General features: G+C 29.1%; 1 protein-coding gene across 7 annotated transcripts in view; it reads right to left on the reverse strand.

Moving 5' to 3' along the window:
• Positions 1 to 23,731, reverse strand: part of LOC118202130 (spectrin beta chain-like) — a 291,298-nt gene that overhangs the window by 134,481 nt on the left and 133,086 nt on the right. For all 7 annotated transcript variants that reach the window (XR_015042215.1, XM_085820903.1, XM_085820914.1 and 4 more), the window contains 11 exons: positions 22,653 to 22,804; positions 21,687 to 21,860; positions 20,315 to 20,487; positions 18,732 to 18,847; positions 17,861 to 17,973; positions 14,556 to 14,743; positions 13,838 to 14,020; positions 7,495 to 7,752; positions 5,050 to 5,188; positions 4,807 to 4,963; positions 4,148 to 4,395 (listed from right to left, as the gene is read on the reverse strand). Coding sequence is in view for 6 of the 7 variants with exons in the window: in XM_085820903.1 (XP_085677029.1) it covers positions 4,148 to 4,395; positions 4,807 to 4,963; positions 5,050 to 5,188; positions 7,495 to 7,752; positions 13,838 to 14,020; positions 14,556 to 14,743; positions 17,861 to 17,973; positions 18,732 to 18,847; positions 20,315 to 20,487; positions 21,687 to 21,860; positions 22,653 to 22,804 (1,901 nt within the window). In the remaining variant the exon portion in view is untranslated. The remainder of the gene's footprint in view (positions 1 to 4,147; positions 4,396 to 4,806; positions 4,964 to 5,049; positions 5,189 to 7,494; positions 7,753 to 13,837; positions 14,021 to 14,555; positions 14,744 to 17,860; positions 17,974 to 18,731; positions 18,848 to 20,314; positions 20,488 to 21,686; positions 21,861 to 22,652; positions 22,805 to 23,731) is intronic.

Genomic DNA, 23,731 nt, shown 5'->3' on the forward strand with positions numbered 1-23,731 from the left:
TTCGATTATGTCAAAAAGAATTTCCGATTCCGGAGCTGCCAAAGGATCTACAAAGCGAAAGCATGTTTCGATGTCCATCAAACAAAAAGTGCCATTGCTGCAAAAAATGGATAAAGGCATATCCTTTGTTTCTCTAACAATTCCAAAATCTGTTTATCATTTTCATACTGCTCTGCGGGGGGGGGGGGGGCAAACGTTGCAGCGCACAATGAACTGGAAGTTGATCTGTCAGTACTCTCTTTATCTTCAGGGCAGATGTTTTTATTTTATTTGGCTTATAATTCCTTACTAAATGTAGTATTTCATCTCGATGTACTCCATCTTTGATATGACTTAAATCAAATTCCTCATCCTTATAAATATTCATATAATATCATGAATACACATCAAGTAGTTTTCTGGTTGCAATTTTCTAATTTCGACTATGCGTAATGTATGCTTTATGCATGTGTGCATTGAAAGAAATGATTAATAAAGTAAACAAATAAATATTGAGCTTTTTTTTTTTTTTTTTTTTCAAATTTTGATACCTTGCGTTGCGGCGCGCAATGAACTGGAAGCTGATCTGTCAGTACTATCTTTATCTTCAGGGCAGATGTTTTTATTTTATTTGGCTTATAATTCCTTACTAAATGTAGTATTTCATCGCGATGTACTCCATCTTTGATATGACTTAAATCAAATTCCTCATCCTTATAAATATTCATATAATATCATGAATACACATCAAGTAGTTTTCTGGTTGCAATTTTCTAATTTCGACTATGCGTAATGTATGCTTTACGCATGTGCGCATTGAAAGAAATGATTAATAAAGTAAACAAATAAATATTGAGCTTTTTTTTTTTGTAAATTTTGATACCCTTTAGATCATAATTGCTCTTTATTTCATAAATTAAGGTTTCATATTTTTAATTTTATAATTTCTGCATGCCATCTTACCAGATTTAAATTGATGACCTATAATCCGGAAAAACCCATAATTTGGAATCGCCGAAGTCCCGACAAGTCTGGATTAAAGACTTTTGACTGTATACTCCCCTTTTTAAAGGGCGACTGCGATTTTTAGGGGACCCTGTCGCCAAATCCTGTATGTGGAGAGTCATCATTCATCACCCTTTCAGTTCGGGTGCCACTGTAGAGACATTAGGTATTTTTGATGGAGCAGAAAAGATGCAAAATTAGCAACGCCTTTGCAGGAAATTGAACCACAGACCTCTGGATACCGGCCCAGTGCGCAGAACCACTACACCACGAAGACATGCTAGGAAAGTGGCAGAAATACCTCATAATGTTGCCATTACATTGTAATACAAAGGTCAATAACTCAATATTAACAGATACAGACAAAAGTCATTAATTCGGACACATAATCCGGAATGATCTATAATCCGGACCTCAAAGCTACAAACTTTCTGCGGATGCGTCACGTTTACGCATGCGTGTAAGAACTTTACGGCTGCGAATATGCATGTGCACATGCGCAAAATACATTTACGCATGCGTGTTTAATGTATAACGGATGGTATAAGCTAAGCTAAAATTATCTAATTCAGTTAATGTTGCAGATTGCATTGTTCCTTAATCTTCGAATTGGATCCGGCTTATTATTTTTTGCAGACTGTTAGAGCAATTTTATAAAAGTAAGCTTGAACTTTCGATTATGTCAAATAGAATTTCTGATATATATTTACTAATATGTAAAGGATCTACATAGCAAAAGTATGTCCATTAAACAAAAGTGGAATTGCTCCAAAAAATGACCTAACCATTCCGAAATCTGTGTATCAATTTCACGCTGCTCTGCGGGGGGACGCCGCGGCGCGCAATGAATTGGAAGTTGATCTGTCAGCACTATCCTTATCTTCAGGGCAGATGTTTTCATTTTATTTGGCTTATAATTCTTTACTAAATGTAGTATTTCATCTCGATGTATTCCGTCTTTGATGTGATTTAAATCAAATTCCTCGTCATTATAATTTGCTTCCGATAGTGAAGAAAGTGACAGAGAGGTTATTGAAAACGAAAAAATTTTGATTGACAAATTAGTCGGTATTCTCGATACAGCAATTATAGGACTTGAACAGCGGAACTTTGTAACTGAACAAGAAATTATGTCTGTTTATAGAATTAAAGAGAAAGTATTATCACATAAAATGAAGCAACTTAAACAACTCACATTGAAAGAAATGTTTAATAAAGTAAACAAATATTAAGCTTTTTCTTTTTGTAAGTTTTGATACCCTTTAGATCATAATTGTTTTTTATTTCATAAATTACGGTTTCATATTTTTAGTTTTGTAATTTCTGCATGCCATCTTACCAGATTTAAGCTGATGATCTATAATCCGGAAAAATTGATAATCCAGAATCGCCAAAGTCCTGACGAGTCCGGATTAACAACTTTTGTCTGTACATATTTTACGTAATTACATTCTTTGACTTCTTTTATTCAGTTCTTTATGATAGCCAGTAAATCACATTTCATTTCCTCTTGTTTTAAAAATCTTGCATTTTAAAGCAATTACTTTTAAAGCAATTAGATATCATTTTATTATATAAATCATCACTATAAGAGTACCAAGTTGAAATTTCATGTTTTTTAAATTTCATTTCCAGGTTGTTTACTCATCTGAGGGTCTTCCATATTCCTTTTTAATCGAGTTTAGAGGCTGTAGTTAATTGTACTGTTGGAGTATGGAAAAAAGCGATTTTTATATTGTAATAGTTGAAATAAAGATAGTTCTAACTTCTTTGTAAATAGAATTAATCTGAAGTTAAAAGATTATCACTGAATTTGCTTAATCTCTCAAAAAAAATATTAAAAAATATCACAAATGAAAAACTGTGTATACTTATTAAATTGCAATAAAATATATTTATTAAATTGAAATGTATGCTTAATTTTTTGTCTGAAAAAAGTAGAAAACATTTTATAAATTAAAATTCAGTTGTAGCAGCCAAACACAGAATGAAAATTAAAAGAGAAGTTTTAAGAATATACTAATAAAGAAAAATAAAACAATGTACACTTACATAATTATGATATGCTTTACCTATGACTAATTTCAATGGGAGATTCTAAAAACATCCAGTCTGTGCAGGAATTAACATCCAGTTTGTGCAAGAATATCAAATAATTCCTGTACAAAGTACATGGTCGTCTTATTTGCAGCCCACAATATCCACTCTTGCTGACATTACTTAACTTTTGATCATGTCAATTAATAAATCTTCTGTATTAGTTATTACATACAAAAGTTTTACGCAATAGTGTTCTAAAGATTTATATGGCTTAATAACTTCTTTGGATACCTGGATATAACTTAAATTTGTGCATGCAGCAATTGCACAATAGAAGAAATGAATAAGCATACAACTTAGAACAAATATAAGATTAACCTCCAGCGAAGGAAATAAAAATTTATATGAAAAAAGTGTCCTTTGGTCAACAGAAAACAAAAGGCAGAATGTAAGATCAGAAAATATATATTATTTGAAAGGTATAAGAGATTCAATGGCAAAAGAACCAACATAAACAACCAACCAACCAAAGCAAGGCAAAATGAAACTGATATGATAATATAAGAATTTGAATAACAAAACATATGAATGCAAATGAAAACATGAAGAAATTGCAAAACCTGAAATATATGCAAATATCTATACAAAAAAGATACAGAAAAGGAAAAAAAATAGGGGGGGATCTGAGAATCACGGGACTGCTGATGAATAGAAGTTAAAATGTTATGATCCTACAGAAGATGTGCAGCAAATAGCTACTGATCAGGGTCATCTTTAAGTAATAATGATAACTGAAATGTTTGCACAATGAATCTTTCGTTAAAAAGTTGCTATTATGCTTTGCAAGTACTCTCAGACAAATGGGATTTAGAAGGCTTGATGAAAAGAAGTATTCCTGATTAAATATAGACTGCTCTAACTGTATTTCTCAATATTTCACTTTATATTGACTGGAATATTGAAATTTCCCTTTTATTAGCCACAGATGATTTAGAAGAGGCAACATATTTGCATTACTCCCACAATTTTAAAATAAACTTTAAAAGCTGGTTACTATGTTCTGAAACAAATTTTAATTTGCAATTCAGGAATATGAATTTAATATGGAAAAAATGCTTCAAACCTTATTTTTGCTAATCAAAAGATGAATAGCAGTCAGATCATGTCCAATATCACCAGATGATAAAATCCTTTCTTTTTCCCTAATCCAAGCTTCCTCTTCAGCCATATCCCAAAAGAATTGCCAGAGTTTACGAGATTCAATTAAATGATTATGTCTGTCTGTTGCAAGCTGAACTAATTCTACATATGCTGCTTCAAGCTCTTCAATTCTTTCTTTGATGTACTGAGGATCGCAGGCTTGATAACCACCTTTAAGAAATAAAATAATGCATTAAAATCTGGCAGCTTTTAAAAATTCCATCAGGATTAATATTGCAATAAGTAAAGGATTTTAACTATTGATTAATTATTTGTGATTTGACAAATGGAAAAAGAATATTCATCTTGCAAAAATACCGATATATCAATATATTTACATCAGATTCTTATATTCTATTTGATCCTAAGCTGAAGATTCAGATAGCAGAACTTATAATTCACCTCAAATTTATTGGGCAATTTTAATTCAGTAATAATATTTTAATGTAGAAACTTTTTAATGGATTAAAAGAGACTTTAGGAATTTGAATATTTGAGAATTTAGGTATTTGAATATTTAAGAATGGTAAAAAGTCATTTTGGGGTACATACATATAAATGATTAAGATTTTAAATTCCTACCCTTGCTGCTTCTTTCAATAAAAGATTGAAGATGTTGAATAACAGCCTTGACATTTTCTCCCAATACATTAATATCTGCTTCAATAAGACTGTGTTTCTGCAGTAAATCAACAACACCCATCAAATGCTTACCAGAATCATCAGTAAGCAATCGAGCCTATGAAGAAAATATTAAATTTTCATCTCTAATCAAATAAAAAGAAAGAGAAGATTTCAAAAATTCATAGTAACAGTGACACAGACTTTAATGTCTTTCATGTTATCTAAAATATATAGCATTTCCTGGAAAGTCTGTTGAAGAGTAATGGAATCTTCTAACCGAGAACGACGTGCACGTAAGAGTTCTAGAAGATAATTCCATAACCTCAAGACATTATCTCTCCTAAATAAAAGGAAATAATGAATGAATCTGAGGATAACAGCAATCTATACACAATTGTAAAATTCTTATAAAGTACAGTGTAAAGATAAAAATTCTATTCCTAATAAGTAAAGACTTGAAATAATCTTGTTTTATCCAAAATATTATTGGACAATGCACACATGCTCTGGGCATTCATTTTCAGGAAGAACTTCCTCATATGATATTTCAAATATGTGAAATTTTATGCATTTTTTCAATTTTAAGCTTCAAAAATATAAAATTAAAAGCAGGAACATTTTCAGGAAGAACTTCTTCATATGATATTTAAAATATGTGAAATTTTATGCATTTTTTTAATTTTAAATTTCAAAAATATTAAATTAAAAGCAGGAACAAAATTTTAAGCTTAGTCATTTCATATTTTTTGCCTTTTTTTAAAATCTAGTACTAAACCACCTGTCTTACATTTTTAATAACAAGATATATTGTTTAATAAATATTTTAGATTTATTATTAGCCTTAATGGAAGGAAACTGAATCATTTCGTATTTTATTCATGCACTTAATTATTAAACTAATGAATAGATTAATTACATTAATTTGATCTTATTGTTATAATTTCATTAACTATCATTAAACTAAGAATTTAGATTCTTTCCCTTTCTCTTTTTTTAAAGTTTCTACCAGAAAATCAAGTATAATTTTATATTTTATATAAAATGTAATAAATTCAAACAATAAGAACAGAATGTTAAAAAAGGGAAATAAATTTTTATTTAAATGATTTTAAATGAAATAACATTGAATTATTAGATTATGTTCTGAAGTATTTTATATAATTCACCTCAATGTTAACTGTTGAATTGAAAAAATAAGAGGCATAGTTTCTGCAAAAAAAAATTTCTCAGGCAAAATCTCTTGCAGAAGCTCCTAACATAGCTTTGAATAAAATTGCAATCTGGTCCCAATTAATGTTACAGATAAATTCTTACTTGCAATGGCCATAGATTATACTTTTATTTTATAGCTGTTTTTACTTTACATTTTATCTTATACCTTTCAATATCTTCAACATACTAAATGAGCTAGCTCACAAAGTAATTAAAAATAATAATACTTTATAATATGAATTCCATTAAATATTTACATTTCTTAAATATGACTTGCATTATACTTAAAATTTGAACAGTGTCAATTATTTAAAAATTTTAACTTGATATTGCTCATAAATCATTCCTTCAGTGATAACATGTCTTTTAGTCATAAAATTCCCTATATACTCCATATATCATAAAATTCCATGTATAATGTGCAAACAATAGCTTTTTGCCACTAGGCTAGATAATTAACAAGTAACTATGCATAAGTAATTCCTTCATGAACTTGACCATTGTGAATTTAACTATCATAATGTATACCAATTAAAATGGTATCTCTATCTCTTTGTTTTTTGGTTCTACCAGAAAATTAAGTATAATTTTATATTTTATATAAGTCAGATGCATAACCTAGCAAAGTTGAGAAACTTTTTTAAAAAATTATTTTATGCAGTCCAGGTAGCATGCAAAAAATTAACCAATGATTAAAAAAAAAAAAGGAAGTGGAATAAAAACTAAAATTTACAAACATTTTTATAGCAGACTTTTAAATATGTGATAACATTTATTCAAAAATTACATAGATCATGATGGAAATAAAGATTAAATAGTTCATTTCACCAGATGAAGGCACAATATTTGTATGTGCATGAATGTAAATCTGTTTCTGTTTAAAATCACTTTAATAATAATTTGAAATCACAACTGTATATGATGAGAAATGGGAACATTAAAAATTTTGAAATTTATCCATATATAAAAGAATTTTCAGTTTATAAAAGTAATGACTGAGAAAATTTAATTTACATATCCTGTATTATAAACTAAATTTCTTTCATTCCTTTTCCAAGTGCAAACAATTATTCATCAGAGTATTATTTTTCTTTCACTTTCCTGTTTATTCTTCATTTTTTACTTCAATTACACATTTAATTTTAAAACATAATTTATTTAAAGATAATTATGTTTATGTCATTACTGATATATACATAATATAAATATTTAAAATATATCCAACCAATTTATATAAACACAATGAAACACTCCTGAAACTTATAATTTAGAGGCATTCCAATACATGAAAGTAATTTTGTCATGTGCAGCAAGTATATTTCACACTTAAACACATAGTCAGATTTGCATTATTTTTTTAAATGGGGAAAGAAAATTATCATTAAAATTAATATTAATATTAAGACTTGAACTAAGGAATATTTGAAAAAGTACCTAGCCTGTATTCTAGAAATATCATGATAATTCTCTGTTTCTAATTCTTGAGCTACAGCAACAACAGCTTGTACTCTCTCTTCATATGCATATATATCAGTTTCAATAGCTTCATGCTTTTTGGCAGCAGCTTCTACAGATGGGAGATCAAAACCAAAATTATCCTGAGATACAAGTCTCTGGTTTTCACTTAGCCAAGTCTCTCGCATTCCAGATTTACGATCAAATCGAGCAGCAAGTTGTTCCAGTTTTTCTTGTCTGAAAGAAACATATATTCCAAATGAGCTAAGATGTGAAAAAGGACCAATAATATGACATTAAATAAACAACATCAAAAGAAAATTAATTAGAGATACTTTGATACAACTTTATTGAAAAATTCAATAGCTAAAAAATGCATAAAGATTGCATAAATAATATAAAAATGATTTTAACTACTAGTTTAAAAAATGAAAACAAAGCCCTTTTATTCAGCATTTTATTTCCATTTTAAATCTTATACACTCAAAATCTACTTTTTTCCTCCTCTTGTCTTTAAATATTTTAACCAATGAAATTTTAATTTGTTAAGAACTATCAGTCTCTAGTTCATGTCCATCAACGGTTGAGTGCCTAATTATAAAATACTGGTGATTTGCATGGAGTTTGATAACTTTAATAGGCTGAATGTATGACATTTTCATGATTTTCTTTATGTGTACTATAAATAAGAGCCAATTTATCACAGAAAATCTTCAACTCAAGACATCCACTACCTTTAGATAACCCCTATGTTTTAATTAATAAATTATATCTCAAACTTTAACAGGGTTCAAAGCCACATTTTAGTTAAAAAAAATAAGCACCTATAAGCACTTTTCAAGCACATTTTAAGAAAAAATATAAGCACCTGTCTAATTACATTATACACAATTGCATAACCTTAAAAATTAGACTCGTAATTTAAAATATGAGAAATGCAGTATTTATTAAGAGAGAATAAGCATTACCTCAACCATGGAAAATAATTACTTTTTTTTTTAATTTTAAATAACAGTTCAATTTACAGAACTAGTTTACAATGAGAGAAAAAAAAACTATGCAGAACTAAACTATATTACAAGATTTAATGATGAAATTTCAGTTCAAAATAGAGGAAATAAATAATAATAAGGCATATTTATTCTATTCGCTTGGAACTTAATAATAAATACAATTTATTTTTCCACTCATATTGATATTTAACTAATTTAAATCTAAATTTTGAACATTTTCTAAATTTTCATCGTATATCAGTTTTTCCTTAACAGATATTGCAAGCAAAGTAATTTAAGTAAAAAGGACGAACATTTCTAAAATCAGAAGACAGAAATTTGCTTTATGCAGTCATCCTTTAACAGTAAAAGCTTAACTACCCGCATACTTGAAAATTGGCGAATATTCGGACAGTCGAGCGTAACTTGAGAAAGAGAAGCGGAGGGGGGGATAGACTGTAGCGGTTCTTTAGATTTTTCCGCTAAATAAATGCTTTTGACATTTTGATATTGCATCATATAAAAACAGACCAATGTAACAGAAAAATATTCTGCTTAGCAAGCGCAGCAAAACTCTTGTAAGTGTTCATAAACAAATCTCGGACCGAACATCAAAATTAATTATCTCTGCAAAATATCGCAAGACTCAAAGGAGAAAAAAAAAAAAAAAAGTTATTGCACAATACGTGCACCAGAATTCTTCCCTACATGATATTACGCAATCGGATTCAACAGCTGTGGGTATTGGGAGAATAAAGAACTAAATAAAGGAAAAGAAAGAGTGTCATACCAATCTGGAGTGTTTTTCATTCTAATTTTCAACAGACTGTGTTAAATTTCCGGAATGGAATCGTTCTTCACTTGGGTTGGTAGACCGCAGAACTTTTAGTCCTATTCAATCCAGATTGGAAAGTGACAAAAAAAAAAAAAAAAAAGTCTGTTGCTTGTTTACAGCGAACTGTAAGTTTCAATATTCGAGATTTTGCGGAAAAAGGGGAGAACCTCCCAACCTTCGTACTTTATTGGCCCAAAAAATGAAATTATTTTGACTATTCGATTACTTTCCCTTTATTTAAAAAAAAAATTAAATTTTTAAAAACTTTTTAAATAAAGGGAAAATTTTCCCTTTTTATTAAAAAAATTAAAATCCATTCCGAATATTATTCCTTAGAAAGCTAATCGGTGTTAAAATACAACCATTTTTGGAAGTTTACTATACTTCAGCAGTTACTGCAACTATGTTATTATAAACATTCATACATATACTCATACTATAAGCATAACGATCATTATAAACACGAATATGAACTGACCAAGCATCTTGATAGAAATTCAAACGTGTGTAGTATTTGGGTGGGAGGAAAAGAATGCCGAATGTACCGGAATTTTCTAATGCTTTCGCAATTCTTTGGCCAACAGAACGACGGGCACCTGTCTGTACTCTCAGCGCACACCAAATTTTATGTTAATTCAGAGAAAGGGGGAAAAGCTACTTCCGGGAGTATGATTCACCATCTGACATTCCATATTAGGAAGAAAAGTTGTTTATTTAGTTTCGGCTTTGGTATGGGGAAAAATTGCGCGTTCATTAAAAAAAAAGCACTAAAAGCAACAAATAAGCACTAAAAACAAAAAAAAATAAGGGCTTTAAAGAAAAAGTAAGCACCTATAAGGGCCTTTATATTTTATTTTCAAATATAAGGACTTATAAGCACTTATAAGGACCACTACGAAGCCTGTGTAAGCTTCTCTTAAATCCTTAGCTTAAGTTGTTCTTAGAGAAAGTTAAAATGATTTAAATTAATTCAAGAATATTGAAGCTATTAATTCAAGAAAACTCAACTGACTCGAAACATTAAAATTCAAGAATATTTTTTTTTTTAATTATAGAACTATCAACTTTTCTGTTCATGACTTTTGAGGGAAATTCCAAAACAATTTATAGCAAAAATTAAAATTTAACGGGTTCAGATTTTAAGATTCACCCAAAAGGATTTGTTAAAGTTTTTAATGCTCATACTCCTACCAGTATGTTGTTGCACTCACTCCTGCTAACCCATTTCTTTTTGTCATTTTAGTTTTATTATTCAGCATTATTGTCTTCACACTTACGCTATACACAATTCAACAGCAAAATTACAAAAGTTTTAACAGCAGCATAGCAGTATATATTTAGAATTTCTGATACTGTGTTAAGTGTTGGCATACCTTTTTCTATTTTTTCAATCTTTTCTCAGTTTATCATATGAATGTTCAATTTCTTAGTAAGATGGCTTTTTACAGTTACAATTTTTGTCTTTTTACAGCTAATGCTTTATCTGTTCACTTTATTTATTAAATAACATGTTATTTGCTCTTATGCCACAAAAAATACATCATCACAAAATACTTAGAAACAGCATATCTTTAGAATTTCCAATATACAACCTTGCACGCTAGAAATATATATATGCAATATTTTGGCAGTCGGGCACATGAATGAAGCTTGGCATGAAACGACACAGAAGAATTAAAATTTATAGCTCCATACCTTTATTCAATACAAAAAGCATATTATCATTCTTTACTAAATAAAATTAAATTCACTGTGTCATAGTATTCTAACCAAGGGAGGCAGATGAGAGCGGCAGCATAGATCCTAACAGCAGTATAGGCAGAAGCGGTCTCCCACGCAAAATGGGGCGAGTTTTCTATTTATAGAAGCGGTTACGTAATAGGCTCAAATGTTCTTGAATATACTGGTTAGGCTTGAATATACTGAAATTGTGGAAAGTTAATTAGAGGTTGCTTGTTCGCAAAGAGGAAAGCCATCCTATTTTTTATATTTTTCATATATATATATATAATGTACAGTGTTGTCACTGCTGGTCTTTAAATCACTGGGTTTATTCGAGAATTCATTAAAGTTTTACAAAATATCAAATATAAAATTCAAAATTTGATATTCAAAATATATATATCAAATGTTGTATGATTTTAAATTCACTTGTTCGAAATCAAGTTATTAACGAAAATGCTTAATCAGAATGAGTTCTTTGGTGCTCTGCATTGGTTCTGGATTCCTTCACTTCAAGGAAATATTTGGCCTAACGTAATTTGCCAGTTTGATATCACCTTATTACTTGAGTAAAGGACGAAACACCTTCATATTTATTTATTACTTATTGTTCACTGAACGGGAGTTGGTTTGTTTTCTAATTTCCGATCAATGGCAATGATTACTTGATTTTAATTTAATTTCTTTTTCCAATTGAAATTTTGTTATTCATGATTTAATTCAAGTCCCCGTAAAACATTTTTAACAATTTACATTCAAGTTACATTAAAACAATTTTCGGAATTAAACTTACTACCTATGGGTTCACTCTTTTTAGATACTTCTACTAAAATTAATATTAGGAGATAATATAATCAATAATTCTTTAGTAAATAAATTATATATATACATATGCAGATTCTTCATTATTCAATTCTGTAAAGTAATACAGGATGACAATATTTTGTGACAACAATTTGAAAAGTGATACAGCCGTTTATACTGGATGTAACAAAATCCTGTTTTGAGGTAAACAGCCCATTTGGGTTACTGCCCTTTAGGGTCAAAACGGTATTTTTTATGAAACATTATATATATTTTTCAGTCAGCATAGCTTTTGACTGGTTCATGAAAAAATGTGAAGGACCCTCAAATTTACCACAAAATTTACAGAATGCCATAAGCAGCCAATCAGGTTATGTTAAGTTACTTTTTAACGTGGTAAAGTCATAAGGGGTATCCGCTCGAGAGAACGAATGTCTTTGTGGAAGACATTCTGGTGGAAACTGACTTGTATTTACATTATGCATGGGAAAAAACATGAAAACCTACCATGCAGCCAGCTCGTTCATTTGATTTTGAACCCAAGCTAGGCTGAATTACTAATATTCAAAGGTCTCAATCATTCTGCTAGTGGTAAGTCCAAGAAGCCATTCAGAAATTTGAAAAAAAAATTACAGGCATTAAATTAGTAAAACTATATATTCTAATTTTTCACTCTTTAATTACTGCCTGTTTCTTTAATTATAACATATATATTTTAATTTCAGAGCATTTTACAATGATACAATAATAAATATTCACTATGCACATATCTTTATTAAGAGTTTTTCTACAGTATTCCAAATATAATTACACAAATGTTAAATAAAATTTCTTTTCAAGATGTAAAATATACAATAAAATTCTTTGCCAAGATGTTTCACTTTTTCAATTACAGCACAAAACTAGAAAAACTATATTAAAAATTTCATTTACGATTATATTAATGTTGGGTTAGTTATACAAGGCCATGACCTTAAGTTACGAAAATGAAAAAGAAATGTATTTTGGTTTTTGTTAAGAGCTTCTGTCTTAGTACGAGACTGGCTATGAAGCATTTTAGATACGATCTAGCTCTCATTCTGAGTTTCAGAATGAAAGTAAAGTTCAGTGAGTGGTGCACAAGCGGCTGCACAGCAATGTAAAAAATATTTTCTCTCCATACACTTATTAACTGCTGCCCTAAGTGCATGGAACAAGATGGGGATAATATTCAATATTGGTAATGTGATTATTTTGGGTTTTATAATAACTATTCTGTGAACGACAACAACAAAGTTCAGATTTTCATTGGACAGAGTAATATAATAATGCTTCATTTCTAATAAAACTAATACATATTGCAACTCTTGAAACTAGCACCTGAAATTTGATAACTAATATGATACAGAATGTTTCAAATCAGTTGCTAATCCTCAGAAATATTGTTGATAAGACACAGGATTCATAATTTGCTTATGCTGAAGCAGAATATTTAGGTTTTAATAACTCTATTAATTTCTTATGTTCAGTTGTATTCAGGAGAAACCCCAAACTAAAAATGATGGTTCAAATGTTAAAAAGTGCATTTATTATTATTTGAAAAGTTATTGAAAAATTTAGGTAAAGTAGCACACACAAAGACATTGCAGGAGTATTATTGTAGTGGGTCATTAATTGCATATACTTTAAAAGCATAAAAATATATCTTTCATTTTTTAGAGGATCTAGAAGTGAAAATTAGAAAAGCTTAGAGTTGGAGAACCTTGTTTAGAAGTATTAATAAAGGTATTCTTTGCTGTTTTAGGTTTGAGTTTTCTCTGCTTTTGATATCACAAGAGTATATATTTAGACCGAATGCCCACTGGTAAAAAGAAATAATAAACATTCAAATTATTAGGCACTGAATTATGTTTCAGCAATGGCCAAGTTTCAAGGCTGCGAGATTTCAGTGATCCAACAATATTTAGAGTTACTTTAAGAAATAACAAACCTTATCAGTTCTTCTCTGAGAGCAAGCTCTCTTTCATGTTCTGCCTTTTCTAAATTCTCCCAAGCTCTGTTGATATCAGATATCATTTTCCCTTCAGGTGGATAATACATTCTTTGATTACTTGTTCTCATTCGACTCTGAATTGTAAATAACAAAATTTCAAGATTTCCTTTCTCCACAAACCTGAAAGTAATAATATTGCATACAAATTAGATATACAACATGAAAAGTTAGTAAAAATGAGAGTTATCTGTATTAAATTATCACTTACGAATATTTGAAAATTGCAAAAACAAAAACAGCTAAAAAATTAACATTATATTTTAGCATTCCACAAAATAATTCTCTTTTCTATATTTAAAGGGAACTTAATTCATAATTCATTATTCTTTGCATATAACAAGACTTAATATCCATTTTTGTATACGAAAGGAAGTGGCAATTAAAAGCTCCTCAATTTAAGCACTTTTTCAGCTATCATCTCATTAAATTTTCTACAAACATATTGGTTTTTTTCTTTTTACTTTTTTGCTTTACAGTAGCACTGTTAGCAGTATTGCAATAATTTATAAATATTTTAGTTATATGTATTAACATTAAGTATGAATAATTTAACTTTTTTGTACTTTTGAACATTAATTCATAATTTTTTTAAAAAGATCTCATATAATAAATGCTTAAAACTATCAGAATCATGAAGACGAGCCAATTAACTCACTTGGGAGGTTTCTCCACAGTTCTGTAAGAGCTGAATGCTGAAAGCTGCTGCTGTACTCCATACAAGGAGTTAGCAAACTTTCTATCAGATAAAGCTACAATAGTTTGCTTAATCCATTTCAGAAGATTAGAAGTCAAGGTTTCATATTCATGTATCATCTTTTCATTTTGCATTGCTTGTCCTACAACCTGAAATAAAAACATTTAATGCATCAAGCATTTCAAAAATGGATCCAAGCAATTTGAGGGGTGTTCAAGATGAACTGTCATTAAACTCTTAAATAGCAATCTGAAGAGGAAAACTAAAATGTGAAGACACTACTACCACTAAAAAAAGTACCATATAGTATAGCATTCCCATAAAAATCATTATGGGGCATTCATTTTTACAACTGATTGTAAACATATTTAGTTTCAAAGTCTGGAAATTTCTTTAGACGTTTTCACTACCATTTTTGCCTTTACTTGGCAGGGCATTAAAAAAATGTATTAGAAGAATCTGAAGTTGATTTTTTTTCCCTTTAATTTCACTCAGTGATATTCCTTTATGATTTGCTACTGTGTAATATTCTTATATTTAGCATTCTGAAAATTTTTTCATTTAAGTAATTCATATTTTCAGGAGGCCCACTGATGCAGTGGCTAGAGCATCGCACAGCAGCACCACAGGTCCGGGGTTCGATCCCCGGGCTAGGCATGGTTGACTCAGCTTTCCATCCCTTGAGTAGGTCAATAAAAGGAGTACCAAGTTCACTTGGGGACTAAACATAAGGGGTCCTGCAACAAGCTGAGCACTTGTTCAGGGCATATGCTCATGTACCCCAGAGCCCACAGCCTAGAAAGCAGATATCAGGGCACTGCGGGCCATGGCTCTCTAAGGGCTGTTTTGCTGCTAAGTTTAGTTTAGTTTAATTCATATTTTCAAATGCCAAAGATAGTTGGCAATATTCACATGCAGTGTTATTACTTTAGAATTATTATCTAACAGTCATACAAAAAAAAATTTTTTTTGAAAGAATTTTTAATTGATTGAAAATTTTTAGAACTACAACTACCTGCATAGCAGTTCTCATCATTTATTCTATTAATATCAGAAACTTTTTCTTAGCTAATATTTCATTTTTACATACATATACATTTAAATATTTTACTTTTCAATTTGTCTACAACACCTAAATTTTGAAACAACTTTAAAACTAAATTTCTTCATATATTTTTGTCATTTAAGAGCAAATTATTTTGCATTTCAATTTTTTAGAGTAAATATAAACCTTTACTAAATATAATTATATGGACCGAGGGCCATATATGAAGTTAAATTTCATGATTTTTACAAAATTGAGTTCTCAAATTTAAAAAATGCCATATCATGAATATTTTCCCCATTTAAACACTTTTGTAATTGGAGTACATAATAATGTTCCTCACTTCTTTGGATATAATAAAATATCAAGGAACCTAGTGAACTCAGTAGCGACTTATTGCTAAGTTCAAGCAGATACGAGAAGAGTTAAAATACCACCTTTATTCAGTCACAAAAATGATAAAATGGCCCCTTCTTGGGCTTTCAGAAAAGCCTCATTTGGGCTTTTAAATCAGGATAAGTTACATGAAACTAAACTAATACTAACAAAAATAGACTTAAGACAAAGCTAGATACAAATATCTACTGTAGTTGGCTCTTGATTTAAACTAGTTGGCGATTATCAGCAGGCACGTATAATATAGCCAAGCATAATAGATTCAAGAATAAAATAGCCAGAAGGCAAACAGGTGCCACTAAAGACTCCTAGAGACCTTCTCTCTTGAAGTAAGTAGAACTTCCTTTAAATACTATTCATAACTCATTTGCATTCAACACAATTCTAAAAACTCATTTTGGCAGGGAGTTGTAAGTGAGAAACAAGAACTGGAACGAAAGGGTTTCAAAATTAATATAACTGTTATAAAATTAAAATACACTTTACAACATGTTTATAACTAATAGTTGTGAAAATAAAGGCACATAAGGAATTTTGCAGATATGCTGTATATGCATTGAAAATAAATTCATAAAAGATGTCTTACTGAATCATTGTATAAAGTCAAAAGTCGTTAATCCGGACTCGTCGGGACTTCGGCGATTCCGGATTATCGATTTTTCCGGATTATAGATCATCAGTTTAAATCTGGTAAAATGGCATGCAGAAATTATAAAATTAAAAATATGAAACCATAATTTACGAAATAAAAAACAATTATGATCTAAAGGGTATCAAAATTTACAAAAAGAAAAAGCTTAATATTTATTTGTTTACTTTATTAAACATTTCCTTCAATGTAAGTTGCTTCGTTTCATGTGATAATACTTTCTCTTTAATTCTATTAAACAGACATAATTTCTAGTTTAGTTACAAAGTTCCGCTGTTCAAGTCCTATAATTGCTGTGTTGAGAATACCGACTAATTTGTCAATCGAAATGTTTTCGTTTTCAATAACCTCTGGGTCACTTTCTTCACTATCGGAAGCGAATTATAATGACGAGGAACTTGATTGAAATCATATCAAAGACAGAGTATATCGAGATGAAATACTACACTTAGTACGGAATTATAAACCAAATAAAATAAAAACATCTGCTCTGAAGATAAGGATAGTGCTGACAGATCAACTTCCAATCCGCAGCGTGAAATTGATAAACAGATTTCGGATTTCAAAACATACTTTCGCTTTGTAGATACAAATTACATATTAGTAAATATATATCGGAAATTCTATTTGACATAATCTTTCTAATCTATCATAATCTAATAATGACGTTTCTGCCCCCCCCCTCTGCCGCAGAGCAGCGTGAAATTGATAAACAGATTTCGGATTTCAAAACATACTTTCGCTTTGTCGTAAATATATATCGGAAATTCTATTTGACATAATCGAAAGTTCAAGCTTACTTTTATAAAATTGCTCTAACAGTCTGCAAAATATAATAAGCCGGATCCAATTCGAAGATTAAGGAACAACACAATCTGCAACATTAACTGAATTAGATAACTTTAGCTTAGCGTATAACTCCGTTACACATTAAACGCGCATGCGCACAAACATATTCGCAGCTGTAAGGGTCTTATGCACTCTCGTAAATGCCTGTGCGCATGCGTGAACGCGACGCATGCGCAGAAAGTTTGTAGCTTTGAGGTCCGGATTATGGGTGTCCGAATTAACGACTTTTGACTGTATCAATAAACTCCATGGGCACAATTTACTTTTAAACTATTTCATTTTTCTTGCATACAATTACAAATACGAGCACATACTTATCATACTCACATTTCCAATACGACGACCCTGTACAGTATCTGCTTTCATTTTTGAGAAATAATGATAATAAGTTACAACGTATGTAATTATGGATTTTTCATCTGGATATTCCACAAAAATATCTATGGAAAGAGAAGTGTTATTGTATTTAAGAATAAAAACAGAATTTTAATCATTGATAATAATAAAAATTGAATTTTAATCACTGATAACAGTAGCAATTTAAACTCATATATGTTTAATACAGACAATCTGGAAAACAACTTATTTTTTAAACTTGATATTTCAGGAAAATATACATATTGGGGAAAATACTACCACGCAAAATTTTTCTTAGGGTTAAAAATTTATATAAAATTTGCATAATTTAAAGAGCTTAATACAGACTTTGTTATAAATTTCTTTTAAAAATATTTATTTATCCTTGAAAGAAAAATTCTAAATCAGCCAGGAGGGTATCCCAGTACATTAAAATACACGAAGTAAGGCAAAAGCTTATTTAAAAGTGTAAGCATATATAATACAAAAATTATTTTATGAACATAACATTTAGTATAGTTTCAGGAAAATTGCCAAAGAGAAAGAATTTATTAACATAGGAAATGCAAAATAATGTTTAGAATTTAAAAAATGCAATGGAACTGACAATCAGATACAAAGAGATATTCTAAAATAGAACAAATATGTCCCCCCCCCCAATTCTAAAATTTTCTATTTACAAGCTTTATGATTTGTATTATATGAAGCCACTATTAAAAAACATTAAATCTGGCCCAGAAATATAAATAATCAATGATACTGTTGAAGATAAATTTAATTATACTAAGAAACATAAGTTTTTTAATTTATATTAGAAATCATAGATCATTATAAAACAAACCTTCTGCATCAAGAAGTTTCATTAAACCCAATCTTTGCTCAGCAACTGTGAATGCATGATTCAGATTATATATGGCATTATTACGTGACAGTTTATCATACTGTATTAAGTCTGGCCTGAAATTTGTAGTAAGCAAAATGTTATTATAACAGTATCTACTACAGTGTAAAAGTATAAATTAAGAAAAATTCATATAAGATAAGCTCGGTTAGATTTTAGCTATCAAATACACTAAAATTCAATTACTTTAGCTACTGAAATAAAAGTGCTTAAAAACATTGCAATTATTAAATTTTAAAAAACTGGAATATTAACTTAGCCAAAAGATAAGTTTTTTAACTAATGTTTAAAACTTTATTTTAATTTTTTATAAACTAAGGGAAAATACAGAAAATTACATTATATTCAATTATATCCAATACTGCATTAAAAAAATTACACTATCATAATCTTAACCTAGAAAGAGACAACTTCTTAAAGTGCACTATTATTCTCAAATTACACTATTTTATGCAGTAAGTATTCTAAGCAATACAAATATTTCAATAAACCACAAATTTATATCATCACTCATTTATGCTTGAGAATTTTTTTTAATATAAGCTACCAATATAAACAGACTTATCTTTCTAAAAAATATGAATTCTTTCATGTATTAAATGTATTAAATGTGGTTTTTCTATAGTTTATTGGCAAGTAGTATAGTTATCTTCAGCAGGATATATCATATAACATTAATTATTATTTATGGTGCAAAATATTATTGAACAATTATTAACATTCAAACATTCTTCATTTTTAAAACCTAAAACTCTTTTTTTTTTTTTTTTTTTTTCCCTGCATGAAATCTATGATTCCAGGATGATCTTTATAAAAAATTTGTCCGACAAATGTTTTTCATTTATGATAACATCATTATTTCAGTTGAAGTTGTCACAAATTCTGAAGAGCGGACTTTTAAATTCAGCCAAAGAATGGAAGCAATAAATGAAAATTTATTTAATTTAGTTCAGAAAATATATTGGATTCATTAATTACAAGTTTTCTTGGAAAATAATTTCTTTCATTATAAAAGAATTCTGAAACTATGCTTTACCTTTTCAAACATAATTCATAATTTCTCTTTATTTAGTAATTTAGATTTTAAAAAATGTACAAAATAAAATTCAAAGGTAAATAATATTTATACTCTTATTGCTCCCAAGAGTATTTAAAATGAAAGTTTAGGGATCAAGTTTCTATGCCTTATAACACTGTGAACTATTTTATGTGAAATTTACATTCTACATTAATGGATGTGTTATTATTGTCAGTTTATAATGATTTTTAGAATAAGAAATTATAAGATTGAGATTTTTTTCAAAAAATGGATTTATACTATTGCACATAGCTGGTATTTAGACAGAATTCTAACCTATCATTAACTGAAGATCTAAAAGAAATATATTTTCTCAGTGAGATGTCTTAAAATTATTAAAAATTGCTATAATTACTCCATGCAATATTAAATAAAAAAAGTCCTTGAATTGTGAGCTTTATAAAAACAAATTAATATCTTAACACAAATATAATAAAAGATATACCTATGTTTGTGTATCAGAGCATTGAACGCTAAGCCATCTCTCCAACTTGTTGTAAAATTTCTGACATTGACATTTGGATATCCAGCAGTTTTCATCTGACACCACAGCAGTAAAGCATCTTTAGCAGATTTAGTTTCTTGATTGTCAATTTCTTCAATAGTTATGTCTTGAATCTTTTTATAGAAAGAAAATTAATGATGAGAAAGTGATACCTATTTATAAACACAGTAAAATTCTCTTGGCACAGCTCTCTCTAAGATGATCATCACTAAAAATGGTCACTATTTCTGAATTTATGTATGAATATCAATATTAAATATCATCTGTGCAAGACAGCAACATTCAGAGAAGTATAACATCATCTTGAATCCCGGGTGGCCACTTTGTAGAGGGTTCACTGCTCTTGCAAAACATAAAAATTCTACTCTAATTTACAGGATATATTCATTCTAACTAATTAGAATATGTATTTATATGTTTAAGCTCACACATATAAATAAATATGAGATAGTATTTTGTTGCTAGGCAACTTAATACAAATTATTCTTTTACAAAAATTCTAAGTAAAATGATACAGGGACAACAACTCTGCTCTTGCAAAACATAGAAATTCTCCTCTCATTTTCAGGATATATTCATTCTAAGTGTGTGTGTGTGTTTGATTATGGCAAAGCCTCATCTGCCTAAGGGGAGGGATGTTTTCGTGGAGGACTTTCTAAGGGAAACTGGCTTGTATACACGGTACACATGGGGAAAACCACGAAAACGCCCATGCAGCCAGCCCGTTCATGGGATTTGAACCTCGAACCGAACTATCAGTGTTCAGCAACTTTATCGCTCGGCCGCTGGTGGGCCATACTCATTCTAAGGAGTTAGAACATGTATTCATATGTTTAAGCTCATACATATGAATAAATATGAGATAGTATTTTGTTGCTAGGCAAGTCAATACAAATTATTCCTTTTAAGTAACTAAAATGATACAGGAACAACAAATTCAATTACAAGCAAAACATAATCTTTGTAATAATAAACTAATTATTAAACTAAATTAAACTAAAAAATTCTAAATTTAATGAATGAAACTCAGGATTTTTCTTCAAAGATAAAACAGCAGATAAAAATCTCTGAAGCGAATTTGATTTTATATATTTGACTATTTCTTCAATTAAAAAAGGAAATCAGTTTCTCCCAAATTAGACAACAATAATAAAATTAAAAATCAAATAATATTAATGAAATTAATATTGTATGATTAATCATTGATTAGTGAAATTAATACTGTGTGACTGTTGTTAATCAGCTGAACAATTTGAGAGTATTCTATGCTATAGAAAAATGCATGTGTAAATGTAGATACAAGAAAACTTACTTGGAAACGAAGAATAATTGTCCATATTAAACCCAGAGTTAAACGTGGATTCCCATCAACAACATCATGAGATCCTAAATTTTCTAAGTGAACTCGTTGATCTCGCAAAAATTGCAAAGCTTTATCTACATTTTCAAGACAATGAATTCTCATCTTTCCTCTTGTAGGTCTTGGCTAAAAAGGAAAAGATCGGTGACAACTAAAAATTATCAAGTAAAAAAATGAAACTGAAATTTTTAATTTCTATGTGTCTCTATGCTCTGTATGCAAACTTAACATGCCAAAAAAAAAGCAAAATAATAGAAACTAAACAATATGCTCTGTGCCCATTAGCATTATCACCTATAAATATGGAATCTGTGTTTAATGCAGCAGTTATTAAAAAAATATGGATGTATAATTTTATTTTGATACCACCCAGCAGTTACTGATTCATCAAAAAGCTGCACAAAACTTAATACTACTACAACCATTCATTAGTCATGTTCCAATATGCTTATTGTGCAGTAATGGCTCTCCACAATTCCTTCCATAAACATAAGTAATTTTTTTAAAATGTTAATTCAATATATGTAAATCCAAACAGGATATGTTTTAAAAGTTTTGATTATATTTTCTTCTTTAGTTGTTAATTAAGTCTAATCTTGGTGGAACATATTTGAAACACTAATGAATCTTATCAGCAGCCAAAAGAGGAGATAACGTCAAAATCTTAGAAACATGTTTTGTCAAGATTTGCATACATTGTACCAGTTCTCATTGTAATCATTTTTTCCATTTTATCCTGGCATATCTTTTAATCAGATATCGAAATTATAATTAATTACCTAGATGTTTTCATCAAAGGTACAGTGAACATAATTTTATGGTTATAGTTAATATCAAAGAAAGTACATTCTAATTTTTTCCTCATAGATTTGACACCTTTCCAGAAATAATGATAATACAGAAGACGAAAAAACTCACCAGACGCTCACCAGAAAGTATTTCTAATAATTTCATTAGCATTTTCCCATCTCTCATGTCTGCATACAAATCTGTGATCCGACAATTTGCTCGGACGAGATGAGAATTTACCCATTTGCAAAATGTTTTTTTCTGGACATTTTCTCTCTCATCTAAAAATAAATAAATAAAAAAAAAAAAAAAAAAAAAACCTTCATGAAAAATATTATGCAAAAACAAATTAAAAATTCATAATATCTTCTACCTGCTGCCCAAAATATATATTTCAGCATAATACTACATAGAGTGTAAGTATTGTAGGTTTTGAAAGAAAAAGCGTGATCATTTATAATTTTTTTACATGCAGATCATAGTTTCAGATATTTATATATCAGGTATGCTGACATATGGCATACAGTGTATAAGCTTTTAGGTTCACCTGCACCTTTATTCAAATGATATTTTTCAGTTTCAAAGATAACTAAACTTTTATCAAAATCAGAATTTTGATTTAAAACTGAACTTTTTAAGATGAAAAGTAGTAATGAAGCATAGAAATATAAATCAACAGTTTTGCTGAAGTGAATTGAATTTAAAATGTTTATAAATTAAAAAACGAAGCTATCCTGCACAAGAAACACTTACTTCACAATAAAATGGCCTTAAAATGTTTATAAAGAATTAATTCTCTTTACTGATAGCAACTTAAAAAGGGATACAAATAAAATGGATGGGACAAAACATATCTCTATTAACATCATTTAAATGCAATTGGTAACATATAAATGCTAAAAATATGGTATTTTCTAGCAAATCTACTTTTAAAATTACAAATTTCCTATAGAGCAGATTAAAAATAACATATGTTGCTATTATTGCCATGAATTCTGAAAAAAAAAAAAAATCTAGTTGTTCAATAACAAATATAATTACAATAAATATGAATAATCCATATTTGTCAAACACACAGAAAAAAGATATTGATGTTGATGAAAGATTTGAAAGATCTCTTCTATTTTAGGTATTAAATTATGTAAATGTTTGTCTTTAACTACACTTACATAACTTTATACCAAATACACTTCGACAACATTTTGTAC

Source organism: Stegodyphus dumicola, chromosome 1 (genome assembly GCF_044657685.1).
Source record: "Stegodyphus dumicola isolate Sdum_Otavi_A_Nest chromosome 1, ASM4465768v1".
Classification (NCBI taxonomy): Eukaryota; Metazoa; Arthropoda; class Arachnida; order Araneae; family Eresidae; genus Stegodyphus; species Stegodyphus dumicola.